At 36.8% G+C, this 17,385-nt stretch overlaps 1 protein-coding gene across 2 annotated transcripts in view; it reads left to right on the top strand.

Moving 5' to 3' along the window:
• DMXL2 (Dmx like 2) overlaps positions 1-17,385 on the top strand; it is a 148,839-nt gene that overhangs the window by 89,440 nt on the left and 42,014 nt on the right. For both annotated transcript variants that reach the window (XM_034994846.1, XM_034994845.1), the window contains exons 16-19: positions 5,027-5,146; positions 7,486-7,713; positions 9,320-10,996; positions 13,948-14,058. In XM_034994846.1, coding sequence (XP_034850737.1) covers positions 5,027-5,146; positions 7,486-7,713; positions 9,320-10,996; positions 13,948-14,058 — 2,136 coding nt within the window. The remainder of the gene's footprint in view (positions 1-5,026; positions 5,147-7,485; positions 7,714-9,319; positions 10,997-13,947; positions 14,059-17,385) is intronic.

The following is a 17,385-nucleotide window of genomic DNA, read 5'->3' as shown; positions in this document are numbered from 1 at the left end:
ATCCTGGAGTCCCGGGATCGAGTCCCGCATCGGGCTCCCTGCTCGGCGGGGAGTCTGCTTCTCCCTCTGACCCTCCTCCCTCTCATGTGCTCTCTCTCTCTCATTCTCTCTCTCAAATAAATAAATAAAATCTTTAAAAAAAAAAAAAGAAGTAGCCTTGAGTTTGACACCTTAATCTTAAAAAATCTCCAAAGTTTTATTGAGTATGGATCTTTATATCAAAAGTCATCACTCTCATAATTTTTAGCAAATAACACCAGTTCTGTAAAAATTGCTTGTTTGTATGTGAAGAAGGCATGTGGGTGAAAATTACATTTTGAAAGACAGTTTCACCAATGGCATAGACTTTTGCCAAGAAAATGTTACTTATGAATCCTAGTTTAATTGTTTTAAAAAGTAATTTTAATTGTTCAGTTCTGCAATTAAATTACTTTGATTGGTAGTAAGATCCCTGTGGTATCTCAAGCAAACCAATTAACTTTAGTGTAAGTTTTTAAAAGTCCCCAGTACATTGCTGAAGACCATTGATGAATATATAAGACATTGTTTTGTATGGTATATCAGGAACCTTAGGTACACTGTGAATTAAAGGTACCATCTCACGGTGTTCCCCTCTGACATGTAGTATTTGTTTTTTGTGTGTGATGGAAAGTAGTTCTCCATAAGAGCCTTCAAGAATAGATCCCATATGATATTTAAACTTTATTATTTAGCTTAAAATGTTCCCTTTAAGAGTTCTAACTTTGTAATTATAAAACAGTCATGTTCTATTTGAATGTAGAACATATGTGAACATAGAACAAATAGAATATTTTCTGTTTGAAAGAAGGAAAGACATGTTCTACTTTAAGAATTCATTTTATATGATGAACATTTTTTTAGTTTACAAAAGGTTTCCAGATACTTTACCTAATTTGGTTATAGATCATAAGTATCTAAATGGACATAATTAATTTTCTTGATGTAGCTTGTATCACAGAATTATATATAGACACTTATGAACAGTATTTGTACCAAATTTATACAGGTAATTGCCTTTTCTTTAGTGAAAAATAAGAAGGAATTCTTCTCTGACATGTCTTCGCCACTCACTAGTAATTTTTCCCTTTCATGCATCTTGCTTCTTACATTAATACTTTTCTTCTTAATAAGTTATACAGTTGTCACATGGTTTTATTTTACTATCAATAGGGTATAACAGGACTGCTTTATAGATTTAAAATGTGCTTTTCCATAATATTTCACCTTTATCTGGGTTGAACTTTTTTATATGCTTTCCCACAAACCTAGGTACTGTTTATCATTCTACCTCTAACAATAAATTCATACCAACCCTACTAGAAACAATGCTTATGGAAATTCAGTATTTTATTATATTTTTAATCGAAAGACTTATATTTAAAAATATTTTTGTATTTCTCTCTTTTGATATTTCTTTATGTCATTGCAAAATTAGGCCAAAAGATTTCCTAATGTCCTTCTTGGTTTTCCTTTAGATTTTGTGCAGTTTCTTTGATATTCTTCTTGATTTTATAGCTGTTTTCTTAAAGGACTTGATAGGCATATGTTCTTTCTTCCCTGCCCCTGCCTTATTTTGTACTTTCTAAGTTTCAATTAAAAATTAATTTCTCTTTTAATTTATTTTAAGTAGGCTCCATGCCCAACATGGGGCCTGAACTCATGACCTTAAGGTCAAGAGTCCCATGGTCTACTAGGCACCCCTCTAGTTTCTCTTTTAATTAAGAAAAATGCCAATTACGGACAAAAATAGAGTGCATTGTTTAAAGATTTTAAGATTTTGTTTCACTTGCTTTATCTATCCTATTTTCCTTTTATCCTGAAAAGTTTTTTTGAAAAAAAATTATTTATTTATTTATTTGAGAGAGTGAGCAAGAGTGGGGAGGGGCAGAGGGAGAGAGAAAACCCTGAAGCAGACTCCCTGCTGAGTGCAGAACCTGATGTGGGGCTCAATCCCACGACCCCAAGACCATGACCTGAGCCAAAATCAAGTCAGCCGCTTAACCAACTGAGCCACCCAGGCACCCCTTCCTGAAATATTTTAAAACAAACCCAGCCATCACGTTTAACTCCTGTGTACTTCACATGCATTTCTAAAAATGACTTTCTTAAATGAGTGCTATTATCACATTGATAAATAACAAAATTCCTCAGAATTATGTAATAACTAGTCCATATTTACTTTATTCAGTTGTCTCAAAAATGTCAAAAGTTATTTGGTTTTCATTTGTTCGGATCCATATCCAAATGAAATCTATACGTTATATTTCATTGTTTAAGGGTCTTTTAATCTAAAGTGACTCCCATTTTATACTCTCATCATGCCACTTATTTGTTTTAGAGAAAGTTATTTTGTAAGAATTTCCCTAACTAGTGGGACGCCTGGGTGGCTCAGTCGTTGAGCATCTGCCTTCAGCTCAGGTCATGATCCCAGGGTTCTGGGATCGGGCCCTGCGTTGGGCTCCCTGCTCAGTGGGAAGCCTGCTTCTCCCTCTCCCACTCCCTCTGCTTGTGTTCCCTCTTTCGCTCTGTCTCTCTCTGTCAAATAAAATCTTAAAAAAAAAAAAAAAAAGAATTTCCCTAACTAGTTACTTAGGGTGTTACTCAAACTTTCTCCTATCAGCAGATTACCTATGTAGATTTTATTAGATCCAGGTTCAACTTCCTAGGTGATGCTGTGTCCTTCATAGAAAGACATAAGAAAGAACATCACTTAGGATGTCTCATTTTTAGTGATGCTAAGATGCAGAAGATTCAGGTGGTGGTTCCAGTGTTTGCTGCAATCTACTATACCATGGTTTCTTCAATTAATGTTGTTTTTGAACCTGTTATTTCATCAAAGATTGCAAAATTACAATTTCCTAACTTTATCAGTTCTCATTTATTTATTAGCTGGAAAGTATTTGTAAAGAAAAGCTTTCCCTTATCAACTAGAGCTATTTGGTTACTTTGAAATAGAGTTATTTTTAGGAAAAGCAGGGTAAGTGTTTAGTTCCTTCCCTTTAATTAGCAATTTCAGAGGAGGAAGTTTGTGCCCAAGTTATCACTGATGAATATATTGTTGTTTAGCTTTCTTTTTCTTTTGAGTATCATTATGAATCCATTTTTTGGAAACTCTTTATAGAAGAATAATATAGATACAGAGAGGTACTCATCACTCATGGATTTTTATGTACTTAGCATTCAGTCAGTTTTCAGTCATTACTCTTTTTAATGCTCATATGGTCCTATATTAGGCTAGTGAGGACCCTTTCAAGTTGGTCCTGAGTCCTTTTGACACAGCCTTATTATTCTTACTATTTTACTTTCTTTCAGGTACTCTTAGTTATCCTAGGCTCATGTTGTAGATACCCTTTGCAAGAATGCAGTCATCACTCCAGGCTGTTCTTTTTAATGGGGTGTGGTATTCAAAGACCACAATTAGAGCTCTAGCAGTGCTCATTGCCAAGGAGTTGTCATTATGGGTTTTCATTTTTAAAGAAAGTTTTTGCTCAACATCACTCATCAGGGAAATTCAAATTTAAACCATAATGAGATATCACCTCACATATGTCAAAATGGCTAAAATAAAAAACATGAGAAATAACAAGTGTTGGCGAGGATGTGGAGAAAAAGAAATCCCCATGCATTGTTGATGGGAATGCAAACTGGCACAGCCACTGTGGAAAACAGTATGAAGGTTCCTCAAAATTTAAAAACAGAACAACCCTATGATGTAGTAATTGTACTGCGTGGTATTTACCTAAAGAATACAAAAACACTCATTTGAAATGTATGCACCCCTGTGCTTACTGCAGCATTATTTACAATAGCCAAAATATGGAAGCAACCCAAGTGTCCATCGATAGATGAATGGATAAAGAGGATGTGGTATACATATACAATAGAATATTATTCAGCCATAAAAAAGAATGAAATCTTGTCATTTGTAGCAACACGGATGGAGCTAGAGAGTAGTATAACGATAAGTGAAATAAGCCAGTGAGAGAAAGACAAATACCATGTGATTTCATTTATATGTGGAATTTAAGAAAAAAACAATTGAACAAAGGAAAAGAAAGAGACAAACCAAAAACAAACTCCTAACTATAGAAAATAGATGGTTACCAGAGGGGAGATGGGTGGGGAGATGGGTGAAGTAGGTGAAGGGGGTTAAGAGTACACTTATCATGATGAGCACTGAGTAATTTATAGTATTGTTGAATCACTATATTGCACATCTGAAACTAATATAACACATTAACTCTACTAGAATTAAAAGGAAAAGAAAAAATACTAATTTTTTGTTTTGTGCAAATTTTATTTTCATATGTGAAAAATACAATTGTCAACAGGGAAAATTATATCCACAATGTCTTTTGATAAAAGAAATGCATAAAGTTCCTAACAAGTTTCTTCTGTACCACCACTACTGCCCTTCCCCCATGACTTTTAAATTTAAAAAAAAGTGCTGTTTTCATAGAAGGAGGAGGATAAATGTTCCTTCAATTTTCCAAGTGAGGAGTTAGTGTCCCAGTTACTGTGAGGAGCACCCAGTGAAGCTGACTGTGCTCTTGCATACTTCCTCTTTTGCTCCGTCTCTCCCTTCCTCTCTCTCTCTCTTTCTCTTTGTTTCTCTTCCTTCTATTCCTTCTGTTTATTCTTGTCCTTCCTTACCTTTTTCTCTATGTGCCCTCTCTTTCTCTTTTCATATTTTTATGAGCTCATGGTTTTTTATATAGTCAGTATGTTTTAATAAATTGTATTCATTTTTATTCTTTGACACTCAGATTGTCCCATCTTTGACCAATAGGTGTACCTTCATGTTGGCTTTTGTGTACTTTTGACGTAGTCCCATTAGTCTTTGATAGCTACCTAACTTTTGGCACAAAAATTACATAAAATTCCTAAATATCTATTTTGCCCTCTTCCTCCCAACTTGTATACATATCAAGAGAAGTTTTTTAAAATGTCTTTCTTTTAACCCGAGAGAAATATAACTTAAATATACTTTTCTTTTGAACAATAGGTTATCGTCCACCACCATTTTCAGAAAAGTTCTTTCTAGTAGTAATTGAAAAGGACAGCAATAATAACTCTATTCTCCATATGTGGCACCTTCATCTTAAGTCTGTACAAGCATGCTTAGGTAAGTAATTACTTTATGCAGAGATGAGGTGAAATAAATTCAGTTTCCTGAGTATGTTTTAGGTTGGTTAATTCTTTAAAATGAAGATCCAGTGAACTATAAATTGAGTTGCTGGATTGAAGAATGGATATGCCAAGCTTTTAATTACAAGATCATAAATAATTGATGAAGCAGGTTAATCTAAAACCAAACCAGTCTGTGGGCACATTAGACATATTTTTTAAAAGTTTGATCAATTTATTTTTTCAATTAATATTTATTTAATGCTTATTATGACTCTGTTCTAGACACTATGTCTCTATAAATTTGTTTTGCCCGTAGAATTAATATTGTACTTTTCTGTGGATTAATACACACTTTCATCTGACATAATGTACTTAGCTTTAGAATCACTACATCGACATGGATGGAACTAGAGGGTATTAAGCTAAGGGAAATAAGTTAGTCAGAGAAAGACAATTATCATATGGTTTCACTCATGTGGAATATAAGAGATAACGCAGAGGATCATAGGGGAAGGGAGGGAAAACTGAATGGGAAAAAATCAGAGACGAAGACAAACCACGAGAGACTCTTGATTCTGGGGAACAAACTGAGGATTGTGGAAAGGGGGGTGGGTGGGGGGATGGGGTAATCCGGTGATGGGCATTAAGGAGGGCACGTGATGTGATGAGCACTGGGTGTTATACACAACTAATGAATCATTGAACAGTACACCAAAAACTAATGATGTACTATATGTTGGCTAATTGAATTTAAATAAATAAATAAATAAAAGAATCACTGGGGCACCTGGGTGGCTCAGTCGTTAAGCGTCTGCCTTCGGCTCAGGTCATAACCCCAGGGTCCTGGGATCAAGCCCCGCATCGGGCTCCCTGCTGCGCGGGAAGCCTGTTTCTCCCTCTCCCACTCCCCCTGCTTGTGTTCCCTCTCTTGCTGTGTCCCTTTCTGTCAAATTAATAAATAAAATCTTTAAAAAAAAAAAAAAAGAATCACTAAGAGAAGCAGATTTGCTCTTTATAAAAATACAATTGAGCATCTGAAGCTCATACATAAGTCATCTGTTTTTGTAGAATATTAAGAAATCCAGCAGTGATAAGTTATATTAGCCTTGCTTTTGCTGTACACATTCATATTGATTTCTTAGCGAATTAGAAAATCTGTAGTATGAAGCAAAGATATTGATCATGGATCCTTCTTTTTAGAACAAACTTTTACTTTCTGAGAGATAATTATTAAAATGAACTGCACAGACCCATATGAAACTGAATCTGCTTTAAACTGGTTAACTCAAAGTCTTTTAAAAGATTTTATTTTTTCTGGTGGTTATATAATTCTGATTTTATACACATTAAACATTTAATACAGTCAACTAATATTTGTTGTTCCCTTTGTAATTCACATTATCACATAACCTTGTAAATAGTTCTAACTGGGCCATGAACTTGGGTTAGAAAAGCCAAATGATTTGATAGAACCTTTACCTGTGCCCATTTGAACCTACTCTTCTTGAGGCAGCAGGAATCCAAAAGTTCTTTCCAAAGCCTTTGAATTTCATTCTTGGTGTTACATGTTGTTTCACAAAAATGCAAGAGTAGAGCTAGTTATATGACTATAGGAAAGTCATGAAGCTCTCTGAACTTAAATTCTTTCATTTACTATGTAAGGCAATACCTTGCTATTTCTCAAAGTTTGATTCATGATGCTCTGTTTCAGAAACACCCGGGCTGCTTATTAATGCAGATTTCTGGGGTTTATCCCAAAACAACTGAATCAGTCTTTCTGTGGTGAGGCCCAGGAATCTGCCTGGTAACAAGTTTCTCCTCAAGCTTTTGATACTTTTTAAAGATTTATTTATTTATTTATTTTAGAGAGCGAGATCCTGTGTATGAGTGCACAAGTTGGGGGGGAGGGGCAGAGGGAGAGAATCTCCAAGCAGACTCCCCACTGAGCACGGAGCCTGACCACTGGTTGGATCCCATGACCCGTGAGATCATGACTTCGGCCGAAACCAAGGGTCAGACACTTGACCAGCTGAGCCACCCAGGCACCCCAAGCTTTTGATCCTTTTTTAAAGTTTGAGAACATTGGACGAAATAACTTGAGGTTTTTTTTCTAGTTTTTACAAGTTGGTGATTAAGTCTCTGTGATGGAGTTGGTGATGCTAAGAATAAAATAGAAAAAAAAAAAAAAAGTCTGTCAAGGTAGCCCAGCGAAAGTCTGAAAATTGACCTTGTCTCCAAAGTACTTTTAAAATGTTTCTTAAATGATAACAAAGTATTATTCTAGCTAATGTATATAGTGATGATAGTAATATATTTCATAATTTATCTTCAAAGCTAAAGCTTCAGAAGGCATTTCATCAGAGAGTCTACGTTCAGTCCCTGGACAGAAGAATGTAGACTCTTCTCCAGAAACTTCTCCTAGTGTGAGCCCCATGCCACACTCTGCATCAATTGCCAATCTTCAAACTGCTAGTAAACTTATTCTGAGTTCTAGACTGGTCTATAGCCAACCTCTTGATCTCCCAGAAGGAGTTGAAGTAATAAGGGCAACGCCTTCCGCAGGTAAGGTAACCTGAAGACTGGGCAGCTGTAGCTCACAGTGGTCTTCAGTGGGTACGATGGATGAACCCTCCTGAAATATGTGTTATGTGGACAATTGTAATTTTCTAGTAATGATTCATCTGTTTAGAAACATGTCTTTATTGGGAAGTTTCCTGTGATAAATGTAATCAGCCTGATGGAAAATAGTATGTTTTGATGTGAAGTTTCTTCCCTGCAGTATGATTTCCTAGGAATAGGAATAATATGATAGTACAGTTGCAAAGAACAAATGTGTTCATTTGCAAATCATTGGAACTTTTTTTTAAATTGAGGCTGTTCATTAGCACGTTGTGCTAATCATGTATCACCAATATGTTTGAGCAGGAGTTGGCAGGTAGTGTGGGGAAGATATTTAGGATACACGATTATAGTTTGGCTAGCCTAGAATGATACTGAATTTAACAAGGCAGATAAGATAGTTTGGAGGGCAGATGTATTTAAAATGATCTGTCACTTGTAGAACTATAATTAAAGAGTTCCCAGAATAGTATTTTTGGGAAGTGAAATTGGAGGTTCAAGACTGTTCTAATTACTGGTGAATGATTTTGAGTATGAAGGTTCTTTTTTCATCCATAAGATAGGTTTGAATTCAGAGTTGGAAAGATCACATTAACGGTTTACTCTGGGCTTTTGTGGCAGGTGCAAACCTGGGCCAGTTTTTAGTCTTTCAAAGTGTTTGGAAAGTTTGAGGTATACACAAGTTTATCGGAATTGGTAATATAATAAATTATATTTTGCAGAGGCTTTGTAAAATGCTTGTAAATATGTTACTTGACAGTAACATTCCAAGGGAAGTCATAACATGACCGCTAATATTTAGATGGAAAAGGCTCAGATGTTGAAGTGGCTTTCCCAGCGTTTCAGAGTTATTGATGGACTAGAACTTGAATCCAGGTCTTCTGACCCCAGTCCTAATCACTGTTACTCCTCACGTTATAGTTGACAGTGGATGGGCATTGTTGGTCTTTGGCAGTCAGGATTAAATATGAGGATTCTGGTTCAATGTTGAGAGTTCGAATTAACCTTAGTAGAAATGGTGAGATCTAGCAGTCTGTTTAGCTGTCTGAAAACATTTTGTTGGTAGGGGCAGATTTAGGGTTTGGATTATTCAGGGGCCAGGTTAGGGGCATTTGAATGGGAAACTGTAGTGATGGCTTAAGCATCTCTGATGAAAGTGAAAACAAGCGGAGACTGAAAGTCCAGCGAGGCATGTAGTGAAGGCCTATATAAATTATAACAGGTAACAGATTTAGTGATAACAGGTTGACTTGTTTTATTGTGTTTGAGTTTTATTTTAATGGAATATTCACCTCATTTAAACTTAATCACCTAAAAACTAATTAAGTGATTATTATTGCATATTTTCATTTCACCAGTGGGCTGTTCAAGACTTGTATAGATATATTGGCCAATGGATGCTTAGTGTAAAGCACTAGTTAAGGGGGATTTGCAGAATTATAATGAAGAAGCTTATAGTGGCTTTGTATTTATCACATTGTAGAACTTGATTACTAGCATTTTATTTTGTGGTTCTGTTATCATGACTATCTGCTTTTTCTTTTTTAAGGTCATCTGAGTTCTTCTTCAATTTATCCGGTGTGCCTTGCACCTTATTTAGTGGTTACAACTTGTTCTGATAATAAAGTACGCTTCTGGAAGTGTAGTATGGAAGCCAACCTACAATGCAAAAGTGACGAGAGGGAAACTTACCATTGGAGGAGATGGCCCTTGATGAACGATGAAGGAGAAGATAACAGCAGTACGGTGAACATTGTGGGAAGACCAGTCGCTGTTAGCTGTTCCTACACGGGTCGCCTTGCCGTGGCTTACAAACAACCAGTCCACCACAATGGTTTTGTTTCTAAAGAATTTTCCATGCATGTTTGCATCTTTGAATGTGAATCTACAGGAGGATCAGAATGGGTTTTAGAACAAACAATTCATCTTGATGATTTGGTCAAGGTTGGGAGTGTACTTGATTCAAGGGTCAGTGTTGACAGTAATCTGTTTGTGTACAGTAAATCAGATGCACTTTTGAGCAAGGATAGATACCTTATTCCAAATATCAAACATTTAGTACACTTGGACTGGGTATCAAAAGAAGATGGCTCCCACATTCTCACAGTGGGGGTGGGTGCTAATATCTTCATGTACGGGCGGCTTTCGGGAATTGTGACTGAGCAAATCAATAGTAAGGATGGAGTAGCCGTCATTACTTTACCACTAGGTGGTAGTATCAAGCAAGGAGTTAGGTCAAGATGGGTTCTTCTTAGGTCTATCGACTTGGTGTCTTCTGTTGATGGTACACCTTCGCTGCCTGTTTCTCTCTCCTGGGTGAGAGATGGGATATTGGTGGTAGGAATGGATTGTGAAATGCACGTGTATGCGCAGTGGAAGCACGCTGTCAAATTTGGAGACGTTGAAGCTGATAGTCCTGATGCAGAAGAGACAGCAATACAAGATCATTCTGCCTTTAAATCCAATATGTTGTCAAGAAAAAGTATTGTTGAAGGCACAGCTATTGCTGATGATGTTTTTTGTTCACCAGCTGTAGTTCAGGATGGCGGCTTATTTGAGGCTGCACATGTACTTTCCCCTACTCTCCCACAGTATCATCCAACTCAGCTGTTAGAATTGATGGATTTAGGGAAAGTTCGAAGGGCTAAAGCTATTCTCTCGCATTTAGTAAAATGCATTGCAGGTGAAGTTGCAATAGTTAGAGATGCTGATGCTGGAGAAGGGACTAAGCGACATCTTTCCCGAACCATTAGCGTAAGTGGCAGCACGGCGAAGGATACCGTCACCATAGGAAAGGATGGTACTCGAGATTATACTGAGATAGATTCTATTCCTCCGCTGCCACTATATGCACTGCTTGCTGCAGATCAAGACACAACCTACAGAATTTCAGAAGAAAGTACAAAAATACCCCAGAGCTATGAAGATCATACCAAACGTGAGTCAGAAGATCAGTATTCAGAGCTGTTCCAAATCCAGGATATAACAACAGATGATATAGACTTAGAGCCAGAACAGAGGGAAAACAAGTCAAAAGTAATAAATCTTTCTCAGTATGGACCCGCTTACTTTGGCCAAGAACATGCTAGGGTACTTTCAAGTCATCTTATGCACTCAAGTCTACCAGGCCTTACCCGTTTGGAGCAGATGTTCCTGGTAGCTTTGGCTGATACGGTGGCTACCACCAGTACGGAGCTTGATGAAAACAGAGACAAGACTTATTCAGGTAAATATTCTCCCTAAAATTTACAAAGTTACCATGAATAGAGTCATTTGTATAATGTATATAATGACTCACATACTAAATTGCAGTCTTTCTTTAAACCTTGCAGTGACAAGACCTCTCTAGTAGACAGTTATTGTTACATAATATGATTAATTGTGAAAGAAAAGACAGTTGGGGTAGGCTATGACTTGCGCACATGACTTCATGGATTTGTGATATCTGTATGCATTCTCACATGAGTTTTTACACTGAAAGCTTTGTGTCATTTTAGATCTATGTCGTCTTGTTTCTTCAAACATATTAACTCCTATGGCTTATTTTAATTTTTATTTTACTTTTAGTAATAATAATGGCCCATTTGATAATTTTACTATTGAACTGTGAGGCTCATAGGGACCTCGTAAACTCAACTTGTTCATCTTCCCTTTTCTAGGTATAAATATATATATTTTTTACAATTACCTAATTTTCTCTGAAACGTCTCTTGAGAAACAGGTTTTAATACAATTCACTCTAATGTGTGTCTTGATTAATTTGCTCTGTAACCAGAACATTTTTGGCTGTCTCCTGAAACTAGATCCCACTCTCTTTTATGCAGATAGTTGAAGGTAATGGTGTTGATTGTAAATGATGGCATTAGCCAAGGAGACCGAAAATTATTGATCATTCATTCATTCAGTAAACATTGTGGAGGAGTGAACAGTTGCTATGTGCCAGGCACTTTATGTACTTTATCATACTTAATTATCACAGCAATCTTCTGGTAGGTAGCTATTATTATACTAAATTTTATAGATGAAGACATTGATCCTTAGGGAGATTAAGTGACATATAAGGTCACACACATAGTAAATGGCAGAACTGGGGTTCATATGTGGATACATCATTGCCTCCCAGCCTGTACTCTTACTGTTTCACAAGACCTCCAAATTTGAGGAAAAAAGACTGTTCTTCAAAGCTACCTGGAATATATCTCTTCACACAGGTTTATCTCCTTATAATATATCCCCAAAGTTTTCTCTTTGTAGATTAAAATAACTAGAGACCTTAGAAGCTTTTGCCTGTGACCTATTTTCTAAACATGTTAATTAAAACAAATCCTAATGATTATGAGATGTTGTGTGCAATAGAGCAAGATTCTCCCCAGAATAGTCTTAAGCCTTTGTTGGAAACTTTAGTGTTTTTACTCTAGGATATTAAGAAAATAGGCCACAATCCATGGAAAAAATAGCCTAAACTTCTGATTCAGAACTGTGTGATTAGCTGGGCAGTATCGAAATGGCTCATCCTAGTCACAGTGCCCTTTCGTGAGGTAGCTAAGGCAGGAATTAATGTGTCCATTTCACAGGTGGGAAACTGAAGCTCAGAGTTTAAGTATGTTGCACATCTCAGTAAATGGATTCTAAGTAAATGAATTCTCCCCAGTGGAATTAAAGGTATTCCTGACTCTCCTTTCACTTACACCCCATATCCAGTCTTTAGACAAATGCTGCCAGTTCTCCTATATTCAGGATCCAGTGATTTCTCACCACTTCTCCTGTTACCACTTTGGTCCAAGTCACTGTCCCCTCTGGCCTGGTTATCGACAAAGTCTCCAAAACGGCTTCATTCTTGTCACCTCAGTCTGTTTTCCACGTAGGAACCAGCGATTAATCACATTTAATCTCTCCTCTGCTCAGCATACACCAGTGGCTTGCTATCTCACTTTAGATTAGAAGCCAGATCCTTACAGAGGTCCACAAGGCCCCGTGTGATCTGCGTTCATTTTCACTCTACTACATTGGCCTCCTTGTGTCCCAGGAAGATGATAGACACAGTGCTGTCTCACAGTCTTTGCACATTTTGTTTCCCCTGTGTGGAATGCTCATTTTCCAAATTTATGCCCAGCTCATTCCCTTACCTCCTCAGGTTTCTGCTGAAACGTCATCTTCTTGGAAAGTTCTTCCCTGGCTATACTATATAAAATAGAACACTCTTGCTCCAGTACTCTCTTTCTGTCAAGCCTGCTTTTTATTTCTCTCTATAGCATTACTTGCCACCAGACACATTGTTTGTTTCTTTGTTGTTTGTTTTTGTCTCCTAAAATGTAAGCACTGTGAGAGGAGAGATTTTGTCTTATTTACCGCCAAATCCCCAGCACCTAAACTGTGCCTCACATGTAGTAGATGCTCGATTTGTTGAATAGATAAATGAACGAATGGATGAATGAAGATAGCTAATGGGAAGTAGAGCTGGAACTTGAACTTTGAGAATTTAAAACATTTTATTGTCTTCTAGAAAATATTATTTTATTCAACATTCTTAGTACTTCCTAAGTGGCACATACTGGTCTAGGTGCTGTTCATACTTTTGTGTTGCTTTTCTCCAACAGTGGCTATAATTTTAATTAAACTCACCACACTTTCATACCTTTGTGCAACTTTTAAATAGGAGTAATATTGTGAAATTAGGTTAAGGGTCAACCTTAGCTTTGTAAAACTAGCCTAGGGAATCGGATTTTATATCTTTCATAGTACTATATATCAGTTGAGCTAACCAGACTAGAAAATACTACCTTTTTAATTAATAATAATGATAATAAATAAGTGATTTCATTTTAGATATGTAACTCCTGTCTTTTAAATCTCATCTGACTTCACGTAGGAAATGCTTCTTACGTTTGTACCTAGCTTACTATAGTTAATGTATATTTTATTGTATTTCAAGATTTCATTTATTATGAGTAGCTGTAAGTACTGTTATTACCTGTACTAATAGGTAATTATATTTTCCCCAGGGATTTTTCATTTGGGAGTTTTAGTATTTATAAATATTTTTGGAAAGATATATATTTTTAATAAAGATATTCAAGTGTTGACAAAGGATACACACAAACACATATTTTGTGTAAATTGTTATTATTGAATTTAATGCCTATTTCCTAATTTTTTATTGGTTTGTTTGCTTTGCAGGAAGAGACACACTAGACGAGTGTGGTTTGAGATACTTACTAGCTATGCGTTTGCACACGTGCCTTCTGACATCGCTGCCTCCTTTATACCGAGTACAGCTACTTCATCAAGGTATTTAACTCCTTGTTTGAAGCTTTGCACAACTTTTATTTCATATTGTAATGAAATATTTGTATTTATATTTGGATAGAAGAATTAGCTAAGTCATTACATGCATACTTATCATTAGCCTTAAGATCTTCTTGTCAGATGAATGGATAAAGAAGATGTGGTATATATATACAATGGAATATTATGCAACCATCAAAGAAATGAAATCTTGCCATTTGCAATGACGTGGATGGAACTGGAGGGTATTATGCTGAGCGAAATAAGTCAAAAAGAGACAGACATGTATCATATGACCTCACTGATACAAGGAATTCTTAATCTCAGGAAACAAACTGAGGGTTGCTGGAGTGGGGGGTGGGGTGGGAGGGATGGGGCGACTGTGTGATAGACATTGGGGAGGGTATGTGCTCTGGTAAGCGCTGTGAATTGTGCAAGACTGTTGAATCTCAGATCTGTACCTCTGAAACAAATAATGCAATATATGTTAAGAAAAAAAAAAAGAAGATAGCAGGAGGGGAAGAATGAAGGGGGAGAAATCAGAGGGGGAGACGAACCATGAGAGATGATGGACTCTGAAAAACAAACTGAGGGTTCTAGAGGGCGGGGGGTGGGAGGATGGGTTAGCTGGTGATGGGTATTAGGGAAGGCACATTCTGCATGGAGCACTGGGTGTTATGCACAAACAATGAATCATGGAACACTGCATCTAAAAAAAAAAAAAATCTTCTTGTCACATGGTACCCTCTTACCCTTCTTCTGTGCCTCTTCCAGCTCTATTCTGTGACTTTGGCTCTTCTCTCTCAGTTTCTCAGACTTTACTCACTAAAGTCATATTAGCTTAGGAGTAAACCTGGTATGCCTAAGACCATAAAAAAGTGGCTCTGGATTTCTTCGATGTCTAATATCTTTTCTTTAAAAATTATGTGAATTTTGCCCTATGTATTATTATTTATGTTTATTTTATAAGCATTGCATTATAAGTCATACACTCAGAAGTAAAGCTGATGTTTCGGGAATATCTACCAGATAATAATCCAGTAAATTTGCATCCTTGTAGCGTACTGCCACACACCCTGATCTGAGATGTAAGAATTTATGTCAGCCCCCTAATTTACAGATTAAAAAACAAAGTAGGGGCACCTGGGTAGCTCAGTTGGTTAAGCATCTGCCTTTGGCTCAGGTCATGATCCCAGGGTCCTGGGATCGAGTCCCAAGTCGGGCTCCCTGCTCTGTGGGGAGCCTGCTTCTCCCTCTGCCTCTCTCTCTCTCCCTCTCTCTTGCTGTCTCTCATGAATAAATAAATAAAATCTTTAAAAAAAAATAAAAAACTGAAACTATAAAGTGACCTGCCCAAGATATAGGGCTATTTATTAATAGAGGTTGGAACTGGAATCCCAGCCCAGTGCAGTCTTCATTAGACTATGTTCCTTTTGAAACCAGCATCCTGGACACAGCCCCATAAGTAATGCTTTAGTATTGTAGGAACTAGAATACCAGGCTTTATAATTTGTTGTTCTTACCCATAGCACTTACCCTTTACCCTCATAAATGTTCTTTGATACACAGCTGTCTGATATTCTGTCATGTTTCTAAACTACATTTCCTCTATCCAGTCCTTTATTTTTGAGACAAATTTTCCTGGTTTTCTTTTCTATTTGATCACTGTAATGAATGACCCTATAACTCTGCATATAAATATTCATATATATATGTATATCTGATTATTTCCTCATGTTACTTTTCCAGCAGTGGAATTACTGAATCAGAGGGCTTGAAAATTCTTAATTCTTTTTTTTGTTTAAGGTAGTTGTTTGTTTTTATTTTTAATGCTTCAGTCAACACTTTATAGTATTGCCAGGCCGATATTCTAAATCCTGAACATAACTGTATCTTAGTATTTTTTTTATTCAAGTATAATTAACATACACTGTTAGTTTCAGCTGTATAATACAATGAATCACCAGTTCTGTACATTTTTCAGTGTTCATCAAGATAAGAGTGCTCTTAATCCCTGTCCTGTTTCACCCATCCACCCACCCACCTCCCCTCTTGGCAACCACCAGTTCTCTGTATTTAAGAGTGAAATTTCTTAACTCTTGATAAGTATGCCCCAGACAGAAACACTGTACTCATTTACATTCCCAGAAGCAGTGTTTGATGATTCCAGAACTTAACCCATTGTCGACACCTGATATTATCATTTTAAACAATCTGTGCCATTTGATTAGGTTTAAAAAAATGGTATCTAGAGGTTCTTTTACATTTTAGTTTTAAATGATAGTCACATGGTACTGAATCACTTAATGACAGTTGTGGAATTGAAAATTCCATTTTCCCTTTGATACAGTTAAAACAGTGCACATAAGAAGTGACTGCTATTATAGGTGAAGATCTCAGGAACAGTTTTCAGGGAAAAAGCTTAGTAGTTAGTATACAGATAGAAAGGCTAAGAAGAACAGAGAAAAACTGCAAAGAATAGCCTGCTATTGGTAGGCAAAAAATAAATAAATAACTACCTGTTGGTGCCCCTGTTCTTTTTTTTTCTTAATATCTTTTTTTTTTTAAGATTTTATTTATTTATTTGAGAGAGAATGAGAGAGAGCACATGAGAGGGGGGAGGGTCAGAGGGAGAAGCAGACTCCCTGCCGAGCAGGGAGCCTGATGCGGGACTTGATCCCGGGACTCCAGGATCATGACCTGAGCCAAAGGCAGTCGCTTAACCAACTGAGCCACCCAGGCGCTGTCTTTTTTGTTTTTTTTGGTATTAAGATATGGAGCAGGTCACCTTAAACTCTGTAGTTATGATTTTTTAATCTGTAAAATAGGGGGCTGATATAAATCCTTGTATCTCAAATCAGGGTGTGTGGCAGTATGCTACAAGTATGCAAATCTACTGGATTACTATCTGGCAGATATTCCCGAAACATCCGTTTTACTTGTGAGTGTATGACTTATAATGCAGTGCTTATACTGAAATAAACAGAAATAGTTAGGCTTCCAAATATATTCACTGCTCCTTTTTTTTTTTTCCATTTTTTTTATTCTTCTGTTAATCCCCATACATTACATCATTAGTTTTAGATGTAGTGTTCCATGATTCATTGTTTGTGCATAACACCCAGTGCTCCATGCAGAATGTGCCCTCCTCAATACCCACCACCAGGCTAACCCATCCTCCCACCCCCCTCCCCTCTAGAACCCTCAGTTTGTTTTTCAGAGTCCATCGTCTCTCATGGTTCGTCTACCTCTCTGATTTCTCCCCCTTCATTCTTCCCCTCCTGCTACCTTCTTCTTCTTCTTTTTTTTTTCTTAACATATATTGCATTA

The sequence above is a fragment of the Mirounga leonina genome, unplaced genomic scaffold (genome assembly GCF_011800145.1).
Source record: "Mirounga leonina isolate KUSES-001 unplaced genomic scaffold, KU_Mleo_1.0 Mir_91, whole genome shotgun sequence".
In the NCBI taxonomy this organism is placed as follows: Eukaryota; Metazoa; Chordata; class Mammalia; order Carnivora; family Phocidae; genus Mirounga; species Mirounga leonina.
This window is presented reverse-complemented; position numbering and strand designations above follow the sequence as displayed.